Raw genomic sequence first — 18839 nt, 5'->3', positions numbered from 1 at the left:
ATGTATGTCTGTATGTCTGTACGTACGTACGGATGTATGTATGTATGTATGTATGTATGTATGTATGTATGTATGTATGTCTGTCTGTCTGTCTGTATGTATGTCTGTACGTACGTACGTATGTGTGACTTGGCACAGGGTGGGATGATGTGGGAGGCAGCAAACTGCAGCATGAAAAGACCAAAAATCACATATGTACACTTCGGTTCAGAGAGTGTGTGTGTGTGTGTGTGTGAGTTGACTGCACGAGAAAGACAACACACCAGTTTTTTCACAGACAAGATGGAACTTTAATTAAATATAGTGAAAGTTGAAAAGTTTTTTTACATCTTCAAAGTTCATCAAAAATGAGCATCTTTACAGTAGTTTGATTCTCCCTCTGTGTCCTTGTTATATACTCATATATATATATATATGCTGCTTTAGGGCTGGTCCAATGCCAGGAATGGGGGGGGGGCAGAGTTGGGCGGGGGGGGGGGGGTGAGGGGTGGCAGAGGGAGTAGATTGTTCTTGTTGACCAAATGACTATGTGTGTAGTATCTACCATCATCATCATCATCATTATCGTCCCCTTCATCGTCATCATCATGGTTACAAGTGCATGTGTACACAGACTCACCAATCTCAGTGAAGTCATCATCCTTCAGCAATTAAATAAAACGCACCACATCCTCTTTAAGAGAACTGATGGTGGTGCGCACACACACCCACACATGCACACACGCGCACACGCACATACCAGATGACAAAGAGTGGTCACATGACCCTTATCAAAGAACATGTCTCAATTCTATGTGTTGGAGGGAGAAACAGTGAAAGAGAGAGATTGAGATAGAGAGACAGAGATAGAGAGACAGTGTGTGAGAGAGACAGAGAGAGATTTCTCTACATCAAACTCAGATGTGTATAGGATGTATCTATATATATTTAGGGACTAGCGCCAACGTGTTTAATGTGTGTGTAGAGACCTCCCGACTGAAGTCTGCCGGCCTGCCTGCCTGCCTGCCTGCCTGTCTCTGTCTGTCTGTCTGCCTCCAGAGAGATGACTGTCTGTCTGTCTGTCTGTCTGAGGATGAGTGTGTGTTAAGGCATTCAGAAGTCTCGTTCAGTCAATGCGTCTGAGTGTGTTTCAAATCCTGGATAAATAAAGCAAGGGTGGAGGAGAAAAAGAGGAGGTAAAGAGAAGAGGGGATGACCGGCAAGGGGAGATGAAAGCAAACTGTGATAGAAAATAAAAAGTATTTTCATCTTTTTTGTTTTGTTCTTCCTGCTTTCACTCTCTTTAAGCGTGTTAAAGATCTCATGCATATTGTTTGTTTAAAACAGCTTCACTTCTTCAGAAAACGCAAAGCAAAATAAAAAGATATTCAAATGATATACTTATACATAATTTAAAAATCTTTAGAACTAAATACTACAAGAATAATATGACGTTTTTACCATGTGATAAAAAATAAAAATAAATGAACAAAAAACAAGAAACATTTTAATTAACTTACAAATGATACAAAAATAGACAATGGCTTTTTTTAGGCGGGTGGAATTATTAAATGGAAATATGGCTTCATTGAAAAATTATTAAAAACATGAATGACGTGAAATGTAACAAAATAACATTTAAACACAAGACAACAGCATGACGTCACAGGTCTGCTCTTAAGTGAAGGTACAGACACTCCCACACACAAGGAGAAACAGAGGGAGGGAGGGGAAGAGATAGGGAGAAAGAGAGTGAGAGAGAGGGAGAGAAAAAAGTGGACGTGTTATTCCACCTGTCTGTAGTAGTATTTATGTGAATAGGCCAACTTCAGAGGTAACTGGTTAGACTTCAGGTGTGCTTGATTCACCAGACCTCAGCGCTGTTCCATGGGTCTCACTGTACGGGGCGTCCCCAATATTGAATACAAGCACACCAGAAGTGTATTCCACTAACTGATCATTGTATTTGATGCTAAATGTGTTTTAATCACCACACACATTTCCATGTAATGGATTGAACTCATTACAGCTCAAGCTGAATGGTTTCAGTTGTGTTTTTGTACAGTGTGGAACCATTTAGTTTAAGATTGATTATTTAAATTTGTTTGTCCCGTAAACAAAATGTGCCTGTGTCTCCGGCCGGGAGAGGGACGTGTTGGTGAGCAGCCCTGGACTGATCTAAGCACAAGCTGCCTTAAGACTTTCTGTTCATGGTTAAATAGGACACAAAATGATGACTTTGGCAAAAAGAATCTATGGGCAAATCACAACAAACTCATTGCTATGTACAAAACACTATCGCACACACACAAAATTAAATGCTTGATTCAAATTCAGAGATTTGCTGAACACATCCCTGGAGCAGTACATTGCTGGCTATCCAATGTCCACCTTTACAGTGCTTGTCATGAGAAATGTCGCTCCATTAGCTGGTTTGACTTCCTGTTTGGTGACTTTGTGGAATAACAAACCCATTCTGAATGGCCGACACGTCATCATCATCACTGTCTTCATCTTCATCACAGTTTCAACATGAAATAACACAAAGAAATGCAAAAAACCTAGTAATTCATTTGTTTTAAAAACATACAAAAACAACAACAAAAACTTCGGTGAAATGGCACCTTCCTTCAAAAAATGTTTTCCTTCAAAATGGCATCTGAGTTGCAGGAAGGAGTGTCTGTAGGGGATTGGCTAGGCCTCCACTGCATCCATGGTTACACAGCTAAGGTGGCACTTCCTGGTTGGCATGTGAAAAGGGATCTGATTAGCCAAATGGTCACCAGCAGAGCATTCTGGGTCATTCTAGGTCAAGTCAGGGGTGTGTCCCTGTGAGTTTGGGGGCGGGGTTTGATGGGGGCGGGGTTTAGGGTTGAGGCCTCCTCCATCTTTCTGTTAAAGGAGGAAAGGAATCCCTCCATCTGTTTGATTGGCCAGCGTGGGATCTGGCTGTCAGGTCTGTTTCACTGCCTCTTCACCTTTAACTCCTGTCTTTCCTTCACTTAACCGTCTCTCTATTCTTCTGGTTTCCACTCAGAAATAGAGCATTCCCTTCAGCGAGTCTCTGTGATGTATATTACACTTTAAACATGAGCGTCGTCACTCAAATTTTGCACAAAACAAATTGAATAATCAATAAATCAATCACACACACACACAAAAAACAACAAAGCAAAAAGGCAATGGAGTAAATCTTCTCCCAAACAAAAATAAATAAACTGTTTCCCCTCGGTGGAGACTGGGGGCTTCTGGGTAATCTTTCCCTCTACAAAATCATCAATGAGTATTTGTACAAATTGAAAACGAGTTGTTGCAAACGCACAGTTTTTTGTTACTTGAGTTTTTTTTTCCATATTCATTTATTTTGTTCAAATGTGATTCCTTGTAAAAAGCGCCTGAGTTTCTGGATCTTTCTTCATTGTAGGACTGGAAGTTCCAGCCCCAAACCGGAGCCTTATCTACACACTGAGATCCATGCTGGGTGTGTGTGTGTTCTTCCCCTCTCACACATACGCACAGACACACACACGTGCACCACGCACACACACACATTCACACACACATCGCTTACATGGGAGGAACGATCATTCCAGGGATCACTGTTTGGTGAAAGGAGGGAGAAGGAGAGAGAGAGAAAAAGGTAGAAGAGAAAAGAAAATCATCAGTTGATACATTGGTGTTCAACGTTTTCTTCGCACAATGTGTCCTTAAATAGAGCAATGTGTTTCTCACATCTGGCTGACTAGCTGTGGCCTGGGATTCAAACGACGTTTCAAATAGAGGATAAATCTTCCCAACATTTCAACATCCAAGCCAGGCGGGCAAAAACAGCACTGTTGACACACTCTGTTAGATGTGTAAAAGTCTGTCTTAATTGTGGCACCCTCTCAATCACCTCTCACTGTGTGTGTGTGTGCATGTGCGTGTGCGTGCGTGTGCGTGTGTGTTGTATGAATAATGAATAATTCCTTCGCGCGTGTTCAAAAGTAGGACTGTCTGTGAACACATGAGGATGGTTATCTATGTTGTGAACACATGAGGATGGTTATCTATGTTGTGAACACACCCCAGGATAGTGGTGCATTGATGACAGACGAATGGGCACACACCCAAACACACGCACACACACACACACACACACACACACACACATATAAACACATACACCACACACTCACACAATCACACATACTGTACACACACACACACACACTCAAGCTTTATATCTCTCATCTACTTTCAAACTACTAACTAATAACACGTGGTGTGGGTGAGAGTGTGAAATGTTTCGTTGCAGAAAATGATGATGAGGAGGATGATGATGAAGGGATGTGGGGTCAGGCATTGATCTGTAGGGATGCTGGGTTAGGGAGTTGGGGTTGCTAGAAGGGTGGCTAGAAGAGAGGATAGGGGAGCTAGGAGAGGGTGTAGGTACAGTAGGGTTGCTGGGAGAGGGTGTAGGTACAGTAGGGTTGCTAGGAGAGGGTGTAGGTACAGTAGGGTTGCTGGGAGAGGGTGTAGGTACAGTAGGGTTGCTAGGAGAGGGTGTAGGTACAGTAGGGTTGCTGGGAGAGGGTGTAGATACAGTAGGGTTGCTAGGAGAGGGTGTAGGTACAGTAGGGTTGCTAGGAGAGGGTGTAAGTACAGTAGGGTTGCTGGGAGAGGGTGTAGGTACAGTAGGGTTGCTGGGAGAGGGTGTAGGTACAGTAGGGTTGCTGGGAGAGGGTGTAGGTACAGTAGGGTTGCTAGGAGAGGGTGTAGGTACAGAGGGTTGCTTGGAGAGGGTGTAGGTACAGTAGGGTTGCTTGGAGAGGGTGTAGGTACAGTAGGGTTGCTGGGAGGGTAGCTAGCAGAGGTTGTAGGTACAGGATGGTTGCTAGGAAGGTAGCTCGGAGATAGGAGGTTGCTGATACATTCAGATCTCTTGAAGGTGGTTGAAGGTGCAGACAAACAAACAGACACACACACACATACACTATCTGTGCACCTACACATTCACATCTTTCCTTTCTGTTTAGGGTGGTAAAATATATAAAGTAACATTTCTTTAATCAAAATGTTGGGCAACTCATCTGAGAGTTCTCAGATTTTAAAGCTGAGATCAGAAACACTCCGCCTCATCTGGAGATATGTGTGTGCATGTATGTGTGCCTGCGCGTGTGTGTGTGTATTCATGTACATGTGTGTGTGTGTTGCACAGGTTTACATGAGTGGGTGAGATAGTTTTCCACACACTGTCTCACTGACAGAACATCATGTATGACAGGCTTGCTACCTACCCTACTGCTTTCATCTCTCTCTCTCTCTCTCTCTCTCTCTCTCTCTCTCTCTCTCTCTCTCTCTCTCTCTCTCTCTCTCTCTCTCTCTCACACACACACACACACACACACGCACTCTCACTGTGAAGTGCAGTGCGGTAGGTGTGTGACAGAGTAATGAGTGCCAGTATGGATTGTCAACAGCTGTCATAGTTGATCACATCCCAACAGCAAGAAGAAGAGGGATGGTCAGAGAGAGAGAGAGAGAGAGAGAGAGAGAGAGAGAGAGAGAGAGAGAGAGAGAGAGAGAGAGAGAGAGAGAGAGAGAGAGAGAGAGAGAGAGAGAGAGAGAGAGAGAGAGAGAGAGAGAAGGAAGGAGAGAGGGGAGGAGATATATAGAGAGACAGAGAGACTGAGAAAATTGTTATAGGGAGTTAAGTGTGTGTGTGTGTGTGCGTGCATGTGTGCATGTGTGTGTGTGACAGAGTGAATGGAAAAACTGCTTCAGTTAGTGAGTCTGTGGTGCTTGTGAAAGACAAAGTGCATTTATGGTTCAGTGGAGGGTTTGTAATAGAGAATGCATTTTTCAGACAGGAAATGAAACACTACGACAATCAATACTACTTCCTGTGGAATGGCAGTTTCGAAAGGAGGGAGGGTTGAGCGCAGGAAGGGAGAGATGAGGGAGGGTTGAGTGTCGGAGTGGAGGGATGAGTGGAGGGATGAGGAGGGATGAGAGGAGGAATGGAGGGAGGAGAGGACTTTGTAACATACTTCAAGAGAAGGCCAGTCCCTGCAGAGAACTGCTTGTAGAGTACTTGCTAGCGTCCACATAAGACTGGTCTGAGAGATGGAGAAAGGGAGGGAAGAAGGGAGAAATGAGCAGGAAAAGAGAAAGGGAAGGAGGAGGAATAGGGAGAGCATTGGGTTGTATGAGGAAAAGGTGGGAGAGGGAGAGGAGGGCCAGAGTGGAAGAGGGATAAAACAGTTATTTTAAGAATACAGCAGCAGGAGATGTGACAGAGACTCTGATTGGAGGGGGATGGGCTGTGACAGATACCCTGATTGGAGGAGTTAGCAGGGCCTCAAACCGAAAGGGATGCAAGGACATATTAGAACACAGATCCCCTATTGGCCAGCTGGCGTTTCACTCACCCTGGAGACTGTTGCCATTGGTGCTGGTGCAGGTGGGCGGGGGGGAGGTCTGGGGGCGGACAACAGGGGCAAAAGCGCTCTTCTGCTTGACGGCGGAGACCATGTTGGCCGGGGAGAAGGAGAAGATACCTGAGGAGGAGGAACAGTTGGAGGGGAGGGAGGTGGAGGAGGCCATAGTGGGACTGGAGGGGACGACTGGAGGAGGAGAGGAGGAATGGAGGAGAGGAGGCAAAGGAGGGGGGAGAATGGGGAGGAGAGGGTGGAGGAGAGGGGAAGAGAGTTTGGGAGGAGGAAGAGGAGAAAAGGGAGGAGAAAAGGGAGGAGGTGGGGGCGGGGAGAAGAATATGACAAGGGAAGAGGAAGAGGAGAGGAGGAGGGAGAGACAGAGGGAGAGGAAGAGGTTTTTAATTTCTCCTGGGAAAATGTGGCGGTCACTGGAGCATAAAAAGAAAAACAAGCATTTAAAAAAAGAGAAAAAGAACAGGTCTATATCCAGGGAATTAAATTCCGGTGGATTTAGAGGATGAATAGGTATTGATCTGTCAGTTCACCTTGGAGAGCTCCCTGTTGTGGGTTAGCAACCACTAACAACAACCGAACACTTTAGCACACTTGAACACACACCTGATCTAGTCTAACTGGTCAGTCTTTATGATGAATGATTCTTTTTGCTAACAGCCTCTGTCAAGCACAGCCAATTGGAACAAGGGCACAATCCATTTATCAAGACCCAACAAATCAATTAATGAAAATTGGAGTGAGAGAGGCAGGGCGGGTGGATTTATTGGTCATGTCTGATGGAGTGAGGCGGCATTCTAGAACACTTGTTAACGGCCGGAGGAGCAGAGGAGAGGTGGTTGCCCCTCCAATCAGGTTATCGATTTAATTAACGGTTTTTAATTGTCCTGCTTGGCTGGGTGGGGGGGCATGCGATAAGGTGGGGAGGTTGGAGAAAACAGCTTGCCAAACATCCAGCAAGATCACAGATGCAGCCTTCCCATAAGCGGAAGGCTGGTCGGGCCACTTCCTGTCTGGCTGGTCATCAATGGACGCCCAGACAGAAAGTTAACTTCCTCCTATCAGATGTCTGCACAACTTCAAATGCCCCCCCCCCTCCCCACCCCGCCCTCTCAAACTCCCTCCTCTCATCCCATAATAACACAAACAACAACAAAAACAAACAGGAACAAACTCTTCGTTTGATCTGTCTTCCTGTCGTCCTCTCAACCACTTCCTCTATTCTTCTAATTGTTAAAGGAAGCTCATTAAAGAGCGAAGAGGAGGAGGGGAGGGTACAGAGAGGAGCCGTCACATGAAAGTCCGGCAGGTAGAGAAGAGGAGTGTGCATGTTCACAGACAGCGTAGGGACAGGAAGCCCCAGGGGGGAATCACCACAGAACTGATCTAAGGTCCTCACTGTCTCTCTCTCTCTCTCTCTCTCTCTCTCTCTCTCTCTCTCTCTCTCTCTCTCTCTCTCTCTCTCTCTCTCTCTGTTTCCCTCCCCCCATCCCCCCCCCCCCTCCTTACTGGCGTAGGGAGAGTTGGCGGCGGAGCCATTGAGGAAACCAGGCGAAGCCCCCAGGTTGTTCATGGGCGTGTTGGCGTAGCCGTTCACACTGCTGTAGCTGCCCTGCTGGGGGGTGGAGCTTGGCACGTAACCGTGGGGAGACACACTGCTGGAGCTACGGCTGAACCCTGGGGGGGAAAGAGAGAAAGACATGAAGATGAAGAGATAGAGAGAGAGAGAGAGAGAGAGAGAGAGAGAGAGAGAGAGAGAGAGAGAGAGAGAGAGAGAGAGAGAGAGAGAGAGAGAGAGAGAGAGAGAGAGAGAGAGAGAGAGAGAGAATGACAGATGGAGGGAGAGAGAGGGAGAGAAAGAGAGAGAGCAAGAGGAAGATTGAGAGAAAGAAAAAAAATATGGATAAATATAATAATATAATATAAATAGAGAGAGTGAGCGATATGGAGAGAGGGTGGACCATGAGAAGAGGATCAACTGTACTGACTAAGACATTTTCAACCACAATCACAGGATCTCGTACAAAATGAATATGTTCAGGGATTCTCTGCTGCCTCACTCCCACACACAAGTCCCGCCCCCTCACCCTGATTGGCCTGTGGGGACTCTGACACATTGACGGCCAGCTGTCCGGAGAAGGAGTTGACCGTCATCATGCCAGCGTGGACGGAGCTGTTGGAGAGTCCTGTCAGTTGGTTGTGGTTTCTGGGAACATTGTAGAGAGCTTCAGCTATATCCGCAGCTCTCTTCAGAATAATCTCCTGTTGGGGGGGAGGAGGATGTGAGAGAGAGAAGAGAGAGAGAGAAGGGAGACAGAGGGAGAGAAGGGAGAGGGAAGGAGAGTAAGCGCTAGTTAGTTTACTAGCGTTCGCACTTGAAAATGCCACCCCCCCCACCTCCCCCCTCTGTCTAGACAGTGTAGGTCGTACTTGTGTTACCTGGCTACTGGATGTGTCTACATTAGTCATGCAATGTCATATTTTAGTAATGTGACGTTATACATTAGTCATGTGGTGTTGACATGTGATGCTAGTAGTGTCAGTGATGCTAGCACAAGTTAGCATGTTAGCTATTAGTTAGAGGAGGAATTATTCAAAAAGACATGTCCTATAAGTACAGGCCTGAATATTTCAGTGGCTTAGCTATTAGTGTGTGTGTGTGTGTGTGTGTGTGTGTGGGGGGGTTGTGAGTGTCAGTGTGTGTGTGTATGTGAAACTGACCTGGTTGTTATGGGGCATCCCATACAGGGCTTCTACAAGGTCTGCTGCCCTCTTCAGTATTACTTCCTGGTGAGGGGGGAGGGGGTCAGGGAGAGGGAGAAGGGGTTAGAAGATAAACGGATTTAAATTCCTTTAAAGTTCCTTTGACAGGCCTGTGAGTTGTCACACACGGCATCTCCTCTCCCATCCTCACCTCTCTTCACCTCTCCTTTCCTTCCCTCTCCTCTCCTCTAACCTCGGTTTGAAACATGCCCTTAAGCATGTGCTGCTGATCATTATAGTGCTTTCTGTGTGTGTGTCTGTGTGTATTGTATGTGTTCACCTGTGTGTGTGTGTGTGTGTGGGTGAGTGTCTGTGTCATTTACTGTATGTGTCCCCCTGTGTGTGTGTGCTCTGCAGCATATTGCCTCTCAGTCAGGGGGGGTGGAGGGTGGTGGGGGGGTAGGGGTGGGGGGTGGATGGGCTGGGGGGCGTAGGAGAACATGGAAGGAGGTCAGGAAAGCAATAAGCAGTTTTAGTGTGGCTGTCCAAGGTGCTAAATTCACTCAATTATGGAGGCGCTGCCACTGTGTTAACCTCTCATTACTGCAGTGGACCACGCAGAGGGAACACACACACACACACACACAATCACATGCACACAATCACACCCACATACAAGCACACACACTAACACACACTCACAACTCACAAACGTTCCTACCCTAACACAAAGAGAGAGGAGAGAACCGAGGAAAAAAACAGCTACACTCTTATCGAGTTTTTTCCAACCTTTATTTTCCTTTTCTTCTCCCTTTTTTCCAGTCCCTCTCCCTCTCCTACCTCCCTTTCTCCTCCAACCTCTCTCCTTCTCCCTCCCTCCCTCCCTCCCTCCCTCCCTCCCTCCCTCCCTCCCTCCCTCCCTCCCTCCCTCCCTCCCTCCCTCCCTCCCTCCCTCCCTCCCTCCCTGCCTGCCTGCCTGCCTCCCTCCCTCCCTCCCTCCCTCCCTCCCTCCCTCCCTGCCTCCCTGCCTCCCTGCCTCCCTGCCTCCCTGCCTCCCTCCCTCCCTCCCACTCTCTTCCTTCCCTCTCTCCTCCACCCTCCTCCTCTTCCATCTCCCCCCCATTTTCCTCCACCCTCCATGTGCTCCCTCCTCCTTCTCTCTCTCCTCTCTCTCTCCTCCCTTGCACCTCCTCCGTCTCCTCCTCCTCTTTCAATGCTTTGAATGGGTTAACTTATAGTTGGCCTTAATCTCATCTGCTTGCATTAGCAGAAGGAGTGATGAGGTAGGGGTGAAGTCAGACAAGCCATGCTTGACACACACACACACACACACACACACGAACACACTTGTACACTCCCAAATGCACACACAGACACACATACACACGCAAACCAGCCAGAGATGCTGATAGGTCGCATGTTCATCCCATTTAGTCATTATCAGTGATCATCTCCTAATGGTCTATTGCACACGGCCTTCATGTAGGGTCAACGTCCTATCCCTCGTAAGAACGCCACCGCAGTGATGTCATATCTCAGACAGACCCCTGGGTGCACTAATGCATGCTGGGATTTTGCCTTAGGAAGTGCTGTATCAGGTTTCTTGTCTTGTCATCTCTCTCTCTCTCTCTCTCTCTCTTTGTCTCTCTCTCTCTCTTTCTCTCTCTTTCTCTCCCTCTCTCTCTCTCTCTCTCTCTCTCTCTCACTCTTTCACTCTCTCTCCATCTTACATTTACCCTCCCCGCTCATTTCTCTTTCTATCTCTTTCTCCCTACACCTCTCTCTTCTCCTCTCTCTCTCTCCCTCCATCACTCTTCCCCTCACACCTCTCTCTTCCCTTTTCTCCCTCTGTCTCTCTCTCTCTCTTCCCCTCTATCCCTCTATCTCTCTCTTCCCCTCTCTCACATTAGACATCTTCTCGGCCAGTGTTTCAGGTTCCAGGGCTTGTTTCAGGTGCTGCAGGTATGGTGTATGAGTGGTGGGTCATGTACACAGTTCAGGAGAAGAGGAGATCACGCCTCTTGAACTATTTATTTGGGCAGCCCAAGTTGGCAATATTGAAGACAAGGAAGAGTAGGCTCTTGGGAGGAGGGTCACTTGATGCAAAGGCAGTGTTGCTGGTCATGTTGCTTGTCATGGCAAGGTTACGTATCGAGTTCTCACATTGTAAGCTGGTGGGAAAGATAGAAGAGTTTGCTGATGTGTGGTGGGTGAGGGGTGCCTTATGCACAGTGGATGTGAAGGGGGGGGCTTAAAGTTGTAATTAGGGATGTTTTGTTTTCTTTTTAAGGTTTGTCTGGAAATAAATGGAATGGGTTTCGTTTGAATACGAGTATGTAAGAGAACAATGGCTGTTGTGGTATAACTGTTGGTTAGCTGGCAGTTTGGAATGCCCAATAAAGACATCTTTAAAGTCAAAGTCTCTCCCTCTATCTCTCTCACTTCCTCTCTCTCCTTCTCACCTCTCTCTCTTTCTAGGTGGCTGACACCAGTAACCAACTACACACAGCAGACTATACTGTTTTTGTGAGAATGTGTGTGTGTGTATCTGTGTGAGAGAGAATGAGTGTGAGTGTACGTATAGAGCAATCTTGCTTACTCATATTGGTGGCGTCAACTAATATACTGAAAATTCAGTGTCATCTGTGACATCATCTTAGTGTGATGGGACAGGAGCTTGACATCATCTTTGAGTGACTCACCACGGGAAAGTTACGACAACAGTCCTGAGGAAAAGTCTCTCTCTCTCACATGCCCACACCACGCACACAAAAACCACACGTACACAGACATAAACCCTTTAGACTTACCAGTGTGTGTACCGTCTGTGTGTACCGTCTGTCTGTCTGTCTGTCTGTCTGTCTGTCTGTGTGTACTGTCTGTCTGTCTGTCTGTCTGTGTGTACTGTCTGTCTGTCTGTGTGTACTGTCTGTCTGTCTGTCTGTCTGTCTGTGTGTACTGTCTGTCTGTCTGTCTGTCTGTCTGTCTGTCTGTCTGTCTGTCTGTCTGTCTGTGTGTACTGTCTGTCTGTCTGTCTGTCTGTACTGTCTGTGTGTACGTGTGGTTTATGTGTGTCTGTGTGTAGTGTGTGCAAAATAAACAACAACAACAACAACAGCAGTTGTGACATGTGGGGCCTTGTCTGGGGGTCAAAGTTTGTTGCCGGGGGATACAGATCGTCGTGGCAACCACAGACGGTGGAGCTTGAACCATGGCCAACAGGGACCAGACTAACTACCTGGGGGGGGGGGGGGGGGGGGGGGGGGGGATAGAGGAGAGTGGGAGAGGAGGAAGAAAGTGGGGAAAGATGTGGAGGAGGGAGGGAGGGCTGAAGACAAGAGGTTAGAAGCCAACTCTTTTGTTCTTACGGTCTCTTCCTCTCTCTCTGCTCCTCTCTTTATTGTAATTCTCTCTGTCTTCCCTCTCTTTTTCTCTCTTACTCTTAATGCCCACTGAGCAATTACAGCTTCTGTTTCCTCTTATAATCCCCTTACACGCACCAAAACACACACACACACACACACGCCACAGCTCTAACCGTCCCTCTGTTTGTCTGTCTGTCTGTCTGTCTGTCTGACTGTCTGTCTGTCTGTCTGTCTGTCTGTCTGTCTGTCTGTCTGACTGTCTGTCTGTCTGTATGTTGGGGTAGCACAGATATTCTGTACAGGATTTTCTCCTCTCCTGTCTACTCCTCTACTCTCCTCTCCATTCTTTCCTCTCCTCCTTTCCCCTCTTCTCCTCACCCCTCCTGTGTTGCAGTTCAAAGGAAGACCGTCAACAAACAGTTATTACCTCAATAAAGAAAGAAATCGATAGAACAGGCATGAGCCAAGCTAGTGACATCAGCACTGTGAGTGTGTGTGTGTGTGTGTGTGTGTGAGTGTGTGTGTGCGTGTGTATCGGAGGAGACAGAGAAAAATAATTTCTCGGAATTTGACATTTTAGGGCGTGTAACAAGAAATGTTTAGATGTCAGCTGGCCGAGGAATCTCCACGCACACACACGTCTCTCTGTCTGTGCTGGGACTCAATTATGGAGGCTAGCTGTAATAAAGTGTGGAGTGTGTGTTCGATCGGTCGGACGAGAAGTGTTTGTGAGATTGTGTGAGAGTGTGTGCGAGTGTGTGTGAGTGTGTGTGAGTGTGTGTGAGTGTGTGTGACTGTGTGTTCGATCGACTGGGTGAAGGAGGCAGTGCTGACCATCATGATGGATCACCTTTCCCTGTACACACTCTTAAACAACACCCCTCCCTCCCTCCCTCCCTCCCTCCCTCCCTCCCTCCCTCCCTCCCTCCCTCCCTCCCTCCCTCCCTCCCTCCCTCCCTCCCTCCCTCCCTCCCTCCCTCCCTCCCTCCCTCCCTCCCTCCCTCCCTCCCTCCCTCCCTCCCTCCCTCTCTCCCTCCCTCCCTCCCTCCCTCCCCATCCCTCTTTGTCTCTATCTCCTGTGTCCCCCTCTCTCTTTCATTTCCTCTCCATTCTTTCACTCCTGTAGACTTGCTTGTTTCAGGCGAGAAGTCTTGACATGCCAGAGTGCAGTCTGTGGAATCAAACGCTATACCCTCACAAACACAAATATGGACTGTGCGTGTGGGTGGGTGTGTGTGTGTGTGTGTGTGTCGGATACCATTAAGGTGGAGATGAGTCAGTTTTCATCTCCTCCTCTCGTGACTCACTTGCTCTCTCCAGGAAATCAGACACCCCAGTGACATCATCGAGGTACGCCAGTCACTGGCGCTGACATCATTTCCTGTCCCCTGACCCTCTCTGCTGGGGGTGTCACAGGGGACGCAGCTCTCCTACTGCCCGTCAGTCTGCTCAGCATGTGTGTGTGGGTGTACAGTATATGATTGTGTGTATGTGTGTGTGTGTGTGTTCATGCGCGTGTGTGTATGCATGTACGTGTGTATATATAAATGTGTATATGTGTGTGTTGAATGCATTCGTGTGATTGATGTGTACATGATTGCTGCTACTGTGACACTCTCCCTTTCCCTGTCTCTCTCCTTCGCTCTCCCCCCAGTCCTTCCCCCACTCTACCCCCCCCCCCTCTCTCTCTCTCTCTCTCTCTCTATCTTGCCCGTTCACCGTTAGATACAGGACAGCAGGTTAGGACTTGTCAGTGAGTCCTTCAGGTAACCACCTTCGTGTGTGCATGCGTTTCTGTGTGTGAGTGTGTGCGAGTCAGTGTGTGCTTGTCTTCGTACACCAGCTGTCCCAGCTGCACTTGTAACGATAAGATAAAAGGGGTGTGGCTGTGTGTGTTCATTTCTCCCCAAAGATCAATTACACCCTGAATCTTCACACTTCTCAGAGACCTACACGCGCACACACAGAAGCAGAGTGTGTGTCTAGGCAACACAAAATGTGTATCTGCAGTTATGATGTCAACATCCCCGCCCTGTCGTAAATGTGTTCCCACGGCGACATCTGAGATTGTTAACACATGTGTAGGAGTCAGTGCGTCGCAGTCGACAGTGACATCACACGGAACGTCGCTGTGGAGATGTGACAGTTCTGCTTTTAATGTCATTTCCATGACAACCAATCACATGCTGTGTCTGGAACAGCTCCACAACGGGGACCAATCAGCTGCTGAACACACAAGGTCATGACCCCGCCCAACCAAAATAACAGGGGTCAGGGATGCTGTCATATAAAGGGTGGCTCTGTTGTGTGTGAGTGTTTGTGTGTGCATGTGTGTGTTGATTCACGTGAGTGTGAGTGTGCATGTGGGAGTGCAGAGTTCTATAAGTCGGAAGTGCAGAAAAATCAGGCAGTTGATTCTGATTGGTCAGTTGAAGCAGGAAGTGAGGTCTACCTTGGGCAGGCGTTCGGGGTCGCCAGGGTGACGAGGGATGACCTTCTGAAGTCTCTGGAAGCCATAGTCTATGGTGGGCTCGTTCAAGGCTGAGGATACACACACACACAAGGGATGGAGAGGGTTACCACAACATTTGGCGATTATTTATGTTGACATTTTGGCTCGAAAGAGAGACCAAACTCTGTAAACTGCGTCTCTGTCAGAGAGGGTGAGGATGTGGCTTTCCCTTTCTGCAACCCCCCCTCCTTCTTTCTGCCCCCCCCCTCTCTCGCTGGCCCCCCTATCTTTCTGCGCCCCCACTCTTTCTGCCCCCCCCCTCTCTCCCCCCCCCCACTCTCTGCCCCCCCCTCTCTCTGGCCCCCCTCTCTCTGCCCCCCCTTCTCCCCCCCCCACTCTCTGCCCCCCTCTCTCTGGCCCCCCTCTCTTTCTGCCCCCCCCCTCTCTTTCTGCCCCCCCCTCTCTTTCTGCCCCCCCCCTCTCTCTGCCCCCCTCTCTCTGCCCCCCCTTCCCCCCCCCCCACTCTCTGCCCCCCCTCTCTCTGGCCCCTCTCTCCTTCTGCCCCCCCCTCTCTTTCTGCCCCCCCCTCTCTTTCTGCCCCCCCCTCTCTCTGGCCCCCCTCTCTCTGCCCCCCCTTCTCCCCCCCCCACTCTCTGCCCCCCCTCTCTCTGGCCCCCCTCTCTTTCTGCCCCCCCCCTCTCTCTCTGCCCCCCCCTCTCTTTCTTCCCCCCCTCTCTCTGCCCCCCCCTCTCTCTGCCCTCCCCCCTCTCTCTGCCCCCCCTCTCATCCCGTCACCCAGCTTGTATGACAGAGGGGACAGGTAAGTGGTAGGAGCATCTATCTACTATATGAAGAATAATGCTACAACGATTATGTGATGTCTTTGAGGGGCTTTACTTTTACCTTTAGTGTTGCAATTATTGCTGTTAAAGACTGCATTCACAGTCACACAGGAAATCTAATAGCCTGTCAGTCACTGTGTGTGTGTTTCTAACTTTTGGATAATCCATTAAAGAGAGTGGAACTCAAAACTCTTAGAAAAGACACTCCATCTTAAGCCCCCCCCCCCCACCCTCCGACAAAAACACATTCACACACACACACACATATACACACACACATATGAATACCTACAAACAGATACAGACACACACACACTAACATCATGTATTAACGTTCATGTACAAGAACATGCCAGTTTTAGGCCTCTACTGGAATATTAGTCGTTTTAGAACGTGTCTCAGTCTTAAATCTCAAGCACAGTTCTAGAGCTGAAAAGGCAGTTTCTATAGAAATGCTCTTTTGCTTCTGAGACATCTTATTATTGGATGTGAGACGGGCTGTCTTCCTGTTGTTACAACCTTGCAGACACGGTCACCAAGCCTGCAGCTCTCTGACTGAAACAACACCCCTCATACCCAGCATGGAACAACAGGAGTGTGTGTGTGTATGTGGGGGGCTGGTTTGTGTGTGTGTGTGTTGGGGAGGGGGGAGGGACGGTATGTGTGTGTGTGTGTGATGCTGGGTACTTTCCATGGACTGTTAATGTGCATTTTACCGTTATGGACCAATAAGGGTGTTCTGTTACCACAGCATCAAGAGACATAAAGAGAGAGAGAGAAAGAGAGAGGGCGGGGGGGGGGGGGGGAGATCTGCACTCCACCCTTATAACTAAATATTAACACTAAATCTACACAACATTAGAAAACACAACATTTACAACTGCATTTGTTCAGTTAATGTTTCAGGATATTGCAATGCATTTTGTGTCTGTGTGTGTGTGAGTGAGTGTGTGTGTGTGTGCAGCAGTAGTATTTATAGAGCAGCAGAATTCACCTCCCATAGTGTGTTATTGTTTTTTCTTATTAAAACCACATGTGTTGACTCTGGAGGAGAGGAGAGGCTGGCTAAGGTTTCTCTCTGGGCAGTCTCTATGGACTACACACACAAACACACACACACACACACACACACACACACACACAGAATGTTGCAACCTTAGCAAGAAGAAAAGATGAAAACGAGTGTCAGGAGAATTTTCTAAGATTATGCAGGTCTTGTGTTTCTGTCGGTGAGTGGGTATCCTTTTTCTCTCGCTCTCTCTTTCTATCCCTCCCCTCCTTCTCTCTCTCTCTCTTTCTCTTTTCCCCTTTCCTCTCATTCTCTCTCTAGTTCTCTCTGTTGTTCTCTGGTTTTCTCTCCATTTCTAATTCTTTCTCGACATCTTTCTCTCTATCAACCCTCCCCCCAAAAGCCCCCCCCCCCAAAAAAAAAACTAACATAAAGGATGCCTAGCAACCACACAGATCAATGCTCATTGAACTTTCATGAGGGCAGAGCGAGCCCTCATCATATTTCACAAGACTGACCTGGGGAGAGGAGGAGAGGAGGGGGAGGAGAGGAGAGGAGGTGGAGGGGAAGAGGAGATGGGAGCAGAAGAGAGGAAAGGAGGAGAAAAGGGATAAAAAATGAATACAAGGAAAACACCACATAGGGAGGTGTACACACACACACACATTTATTGTGGTAAACGCAATGTAATCTTGTAGTAAGATGGCAGCTTTCAGAAAGAGTACTATTGAGAGTCTTCCTCCCTCTCCCCATCTCACTTCTCCCCCCTCTCCCTTTTTCACCCCTCTCTCCCCCACCCACTCCCCTTCTCTCATACTCACTCCCTCTTGTACCGCTCTCCCCCTCTCTCCCTCCTCTTCCCATCTTCCTTCTCTTACCCCCGTCTCCCCCTACCCCACCTCTCCTGCTCAGGTGAGGTCTGGGGGTGGGGGTGGTGGTGGTAAGGATTGAACTGACTTCTCGCTCGATTTCTTTCCTTATTATAGATGAGTTATTCTTCCACACCACTTTAGGATCAATACAATCTTATCCGAGACATTCCTCCACTCCACAAGGTAGCTCAACATTTCCCCCCCCTCTCTCTCCCTCTTCCTCTCTCTATCCCTCTTTCTCTCTCTCCCTCCCTCTCTCCTCTCCTCTCTTCCCCTCTCTCCTTTCCGCTCTTTCCCTCTCTCTGTCTCTCTCTCTGTCTCTCTCTCTCTCTCCTTGTGTCCAGCCTCCTAACTATCGACCACTAGACCAGGCTCACTTCCTACTGGTCCAGAGGACACAAATGAAGGTTTATTATCTCTGACCCAATTGGCAGGACCAAACTTTCCTGCTGAGTGATTGGCTGGCCGATTTCATGAGACAAGGACTGCCTGGTTACCCCTGGTTACCAATGGATCCTGGGATGCGTAGTCCTGTGAAAAGACGCCTGTCTGTCTATATTCAGGACCCCGTGGTCCTGCTCTCCGCTTACAGGCTACAACAGTCACTCTGGAGCCTCAACATTGAGCTGTCTGTCGAATGTGTGCGGCGTGTGTGTGCATCTGCATGCATGTGTGTGTGTGTATCTGCATTCATGTGTGTGTTTGTGCGTGTGTTAAATGCTCCTGCCCAGGCAGTGCTAGCAGCCATAAGGCCTGGTGTGTGAAGCCATCTGTTCTCCAGATTAACCAGCCATCTTTCCCTCTCTTCTGATTCATCATCTCTTTCAACTGCGTGTGTGTGGTTAATTGTTCACGACCAGAGGGGTTGGTCGGTTTACACACACACACACACATACAAACACACACACAGCCAGACGGAAACAGAACCAATGATCGCCGGGAGCTGCGATCTTTGACCCCCAGAGAGAACTCGACCTTGGTGCAGGGTGAGGTAACCAGCGACAACCAGTGAACCTATCAGGTTTCTCCGCTCAAATTCTGTCAAGATTGACAGGGGAGTGGGTCAGAGGTCAGCCCCGCCCCATGGGAGGAGCACTTAGGGCACAGGGTGTGAGGGAGGGAAGGAGGAGGGGGTACTGTGAGGGGGAGGGAGGAAAGGAAGAGGGAAGAGGAAGGAGGGAGTCTG

At 48.4% G+C, this 18839-nt stretch overlaps 1 protein-coding gene across 2 annotated transcripts in view; it reads right to left on the bottom strand.

Moving 5' to 3' along the window:
- Positions 1-482: 482 nt before the first annotated feature.
- LOC146245170 (transcription factor COE1-A) overlaps positions 483-18839 on the bottom strand; it is a 76139-nt gene continuing 57782 nt past the window's right edge. The window contains exons 11-18 of one of the 2 annotated variants that reach the window (XM_084683984.1): positions 14931-15019; positions 9132-9197; positions 8498-8672; positions 7920-8087; positions 6393-6587; positions 6012-6080; positions 3551-3578; positions 3030-3043 (exon numbers count right to left, since the gene is read on the bottom strand). In XM_084683984.1, the coding sequence (XP_084540110.1) occupies positions 6013-6080; positions 6393-6587; positions 7920-8087; positions 8498-8672; positions 9132-9197; positions 14931-15019 (761 nt within the window). In that variant the 3' untranslated portion in view covers positions 3030-3043; positions 3551-3578; position 6012. Of the gene's footprint in view, positions 3579-6011; positions 6081-6392; positions 6588-7919; positions 8088-8497; positions 8673-9131; positions 9198-14930; positions 15020-18839 lie in introns of both variants that reach the window. The other variant, XM_084683985.1, reaches the window with a different exon arrangement.

The sequence above is a fragment of the Hypomesus nipponensis genome, chromosome 20, assembly GCF_054491055.1.
Source record: "Hypomesus nipponensis isolate SF chromosome 20, ASM5449105v1, whole genome shotgun sequence".
Lineage (NCBI taxonomy): Eukaryota > Metazoa > Chordata > Actinopteri > Osmeriformes > Osmeridae > Hypomesus > Hypomesus nipponensis.
This window is presented reverse-complemented; position numbering and strand designations above follow the sequence as displayed.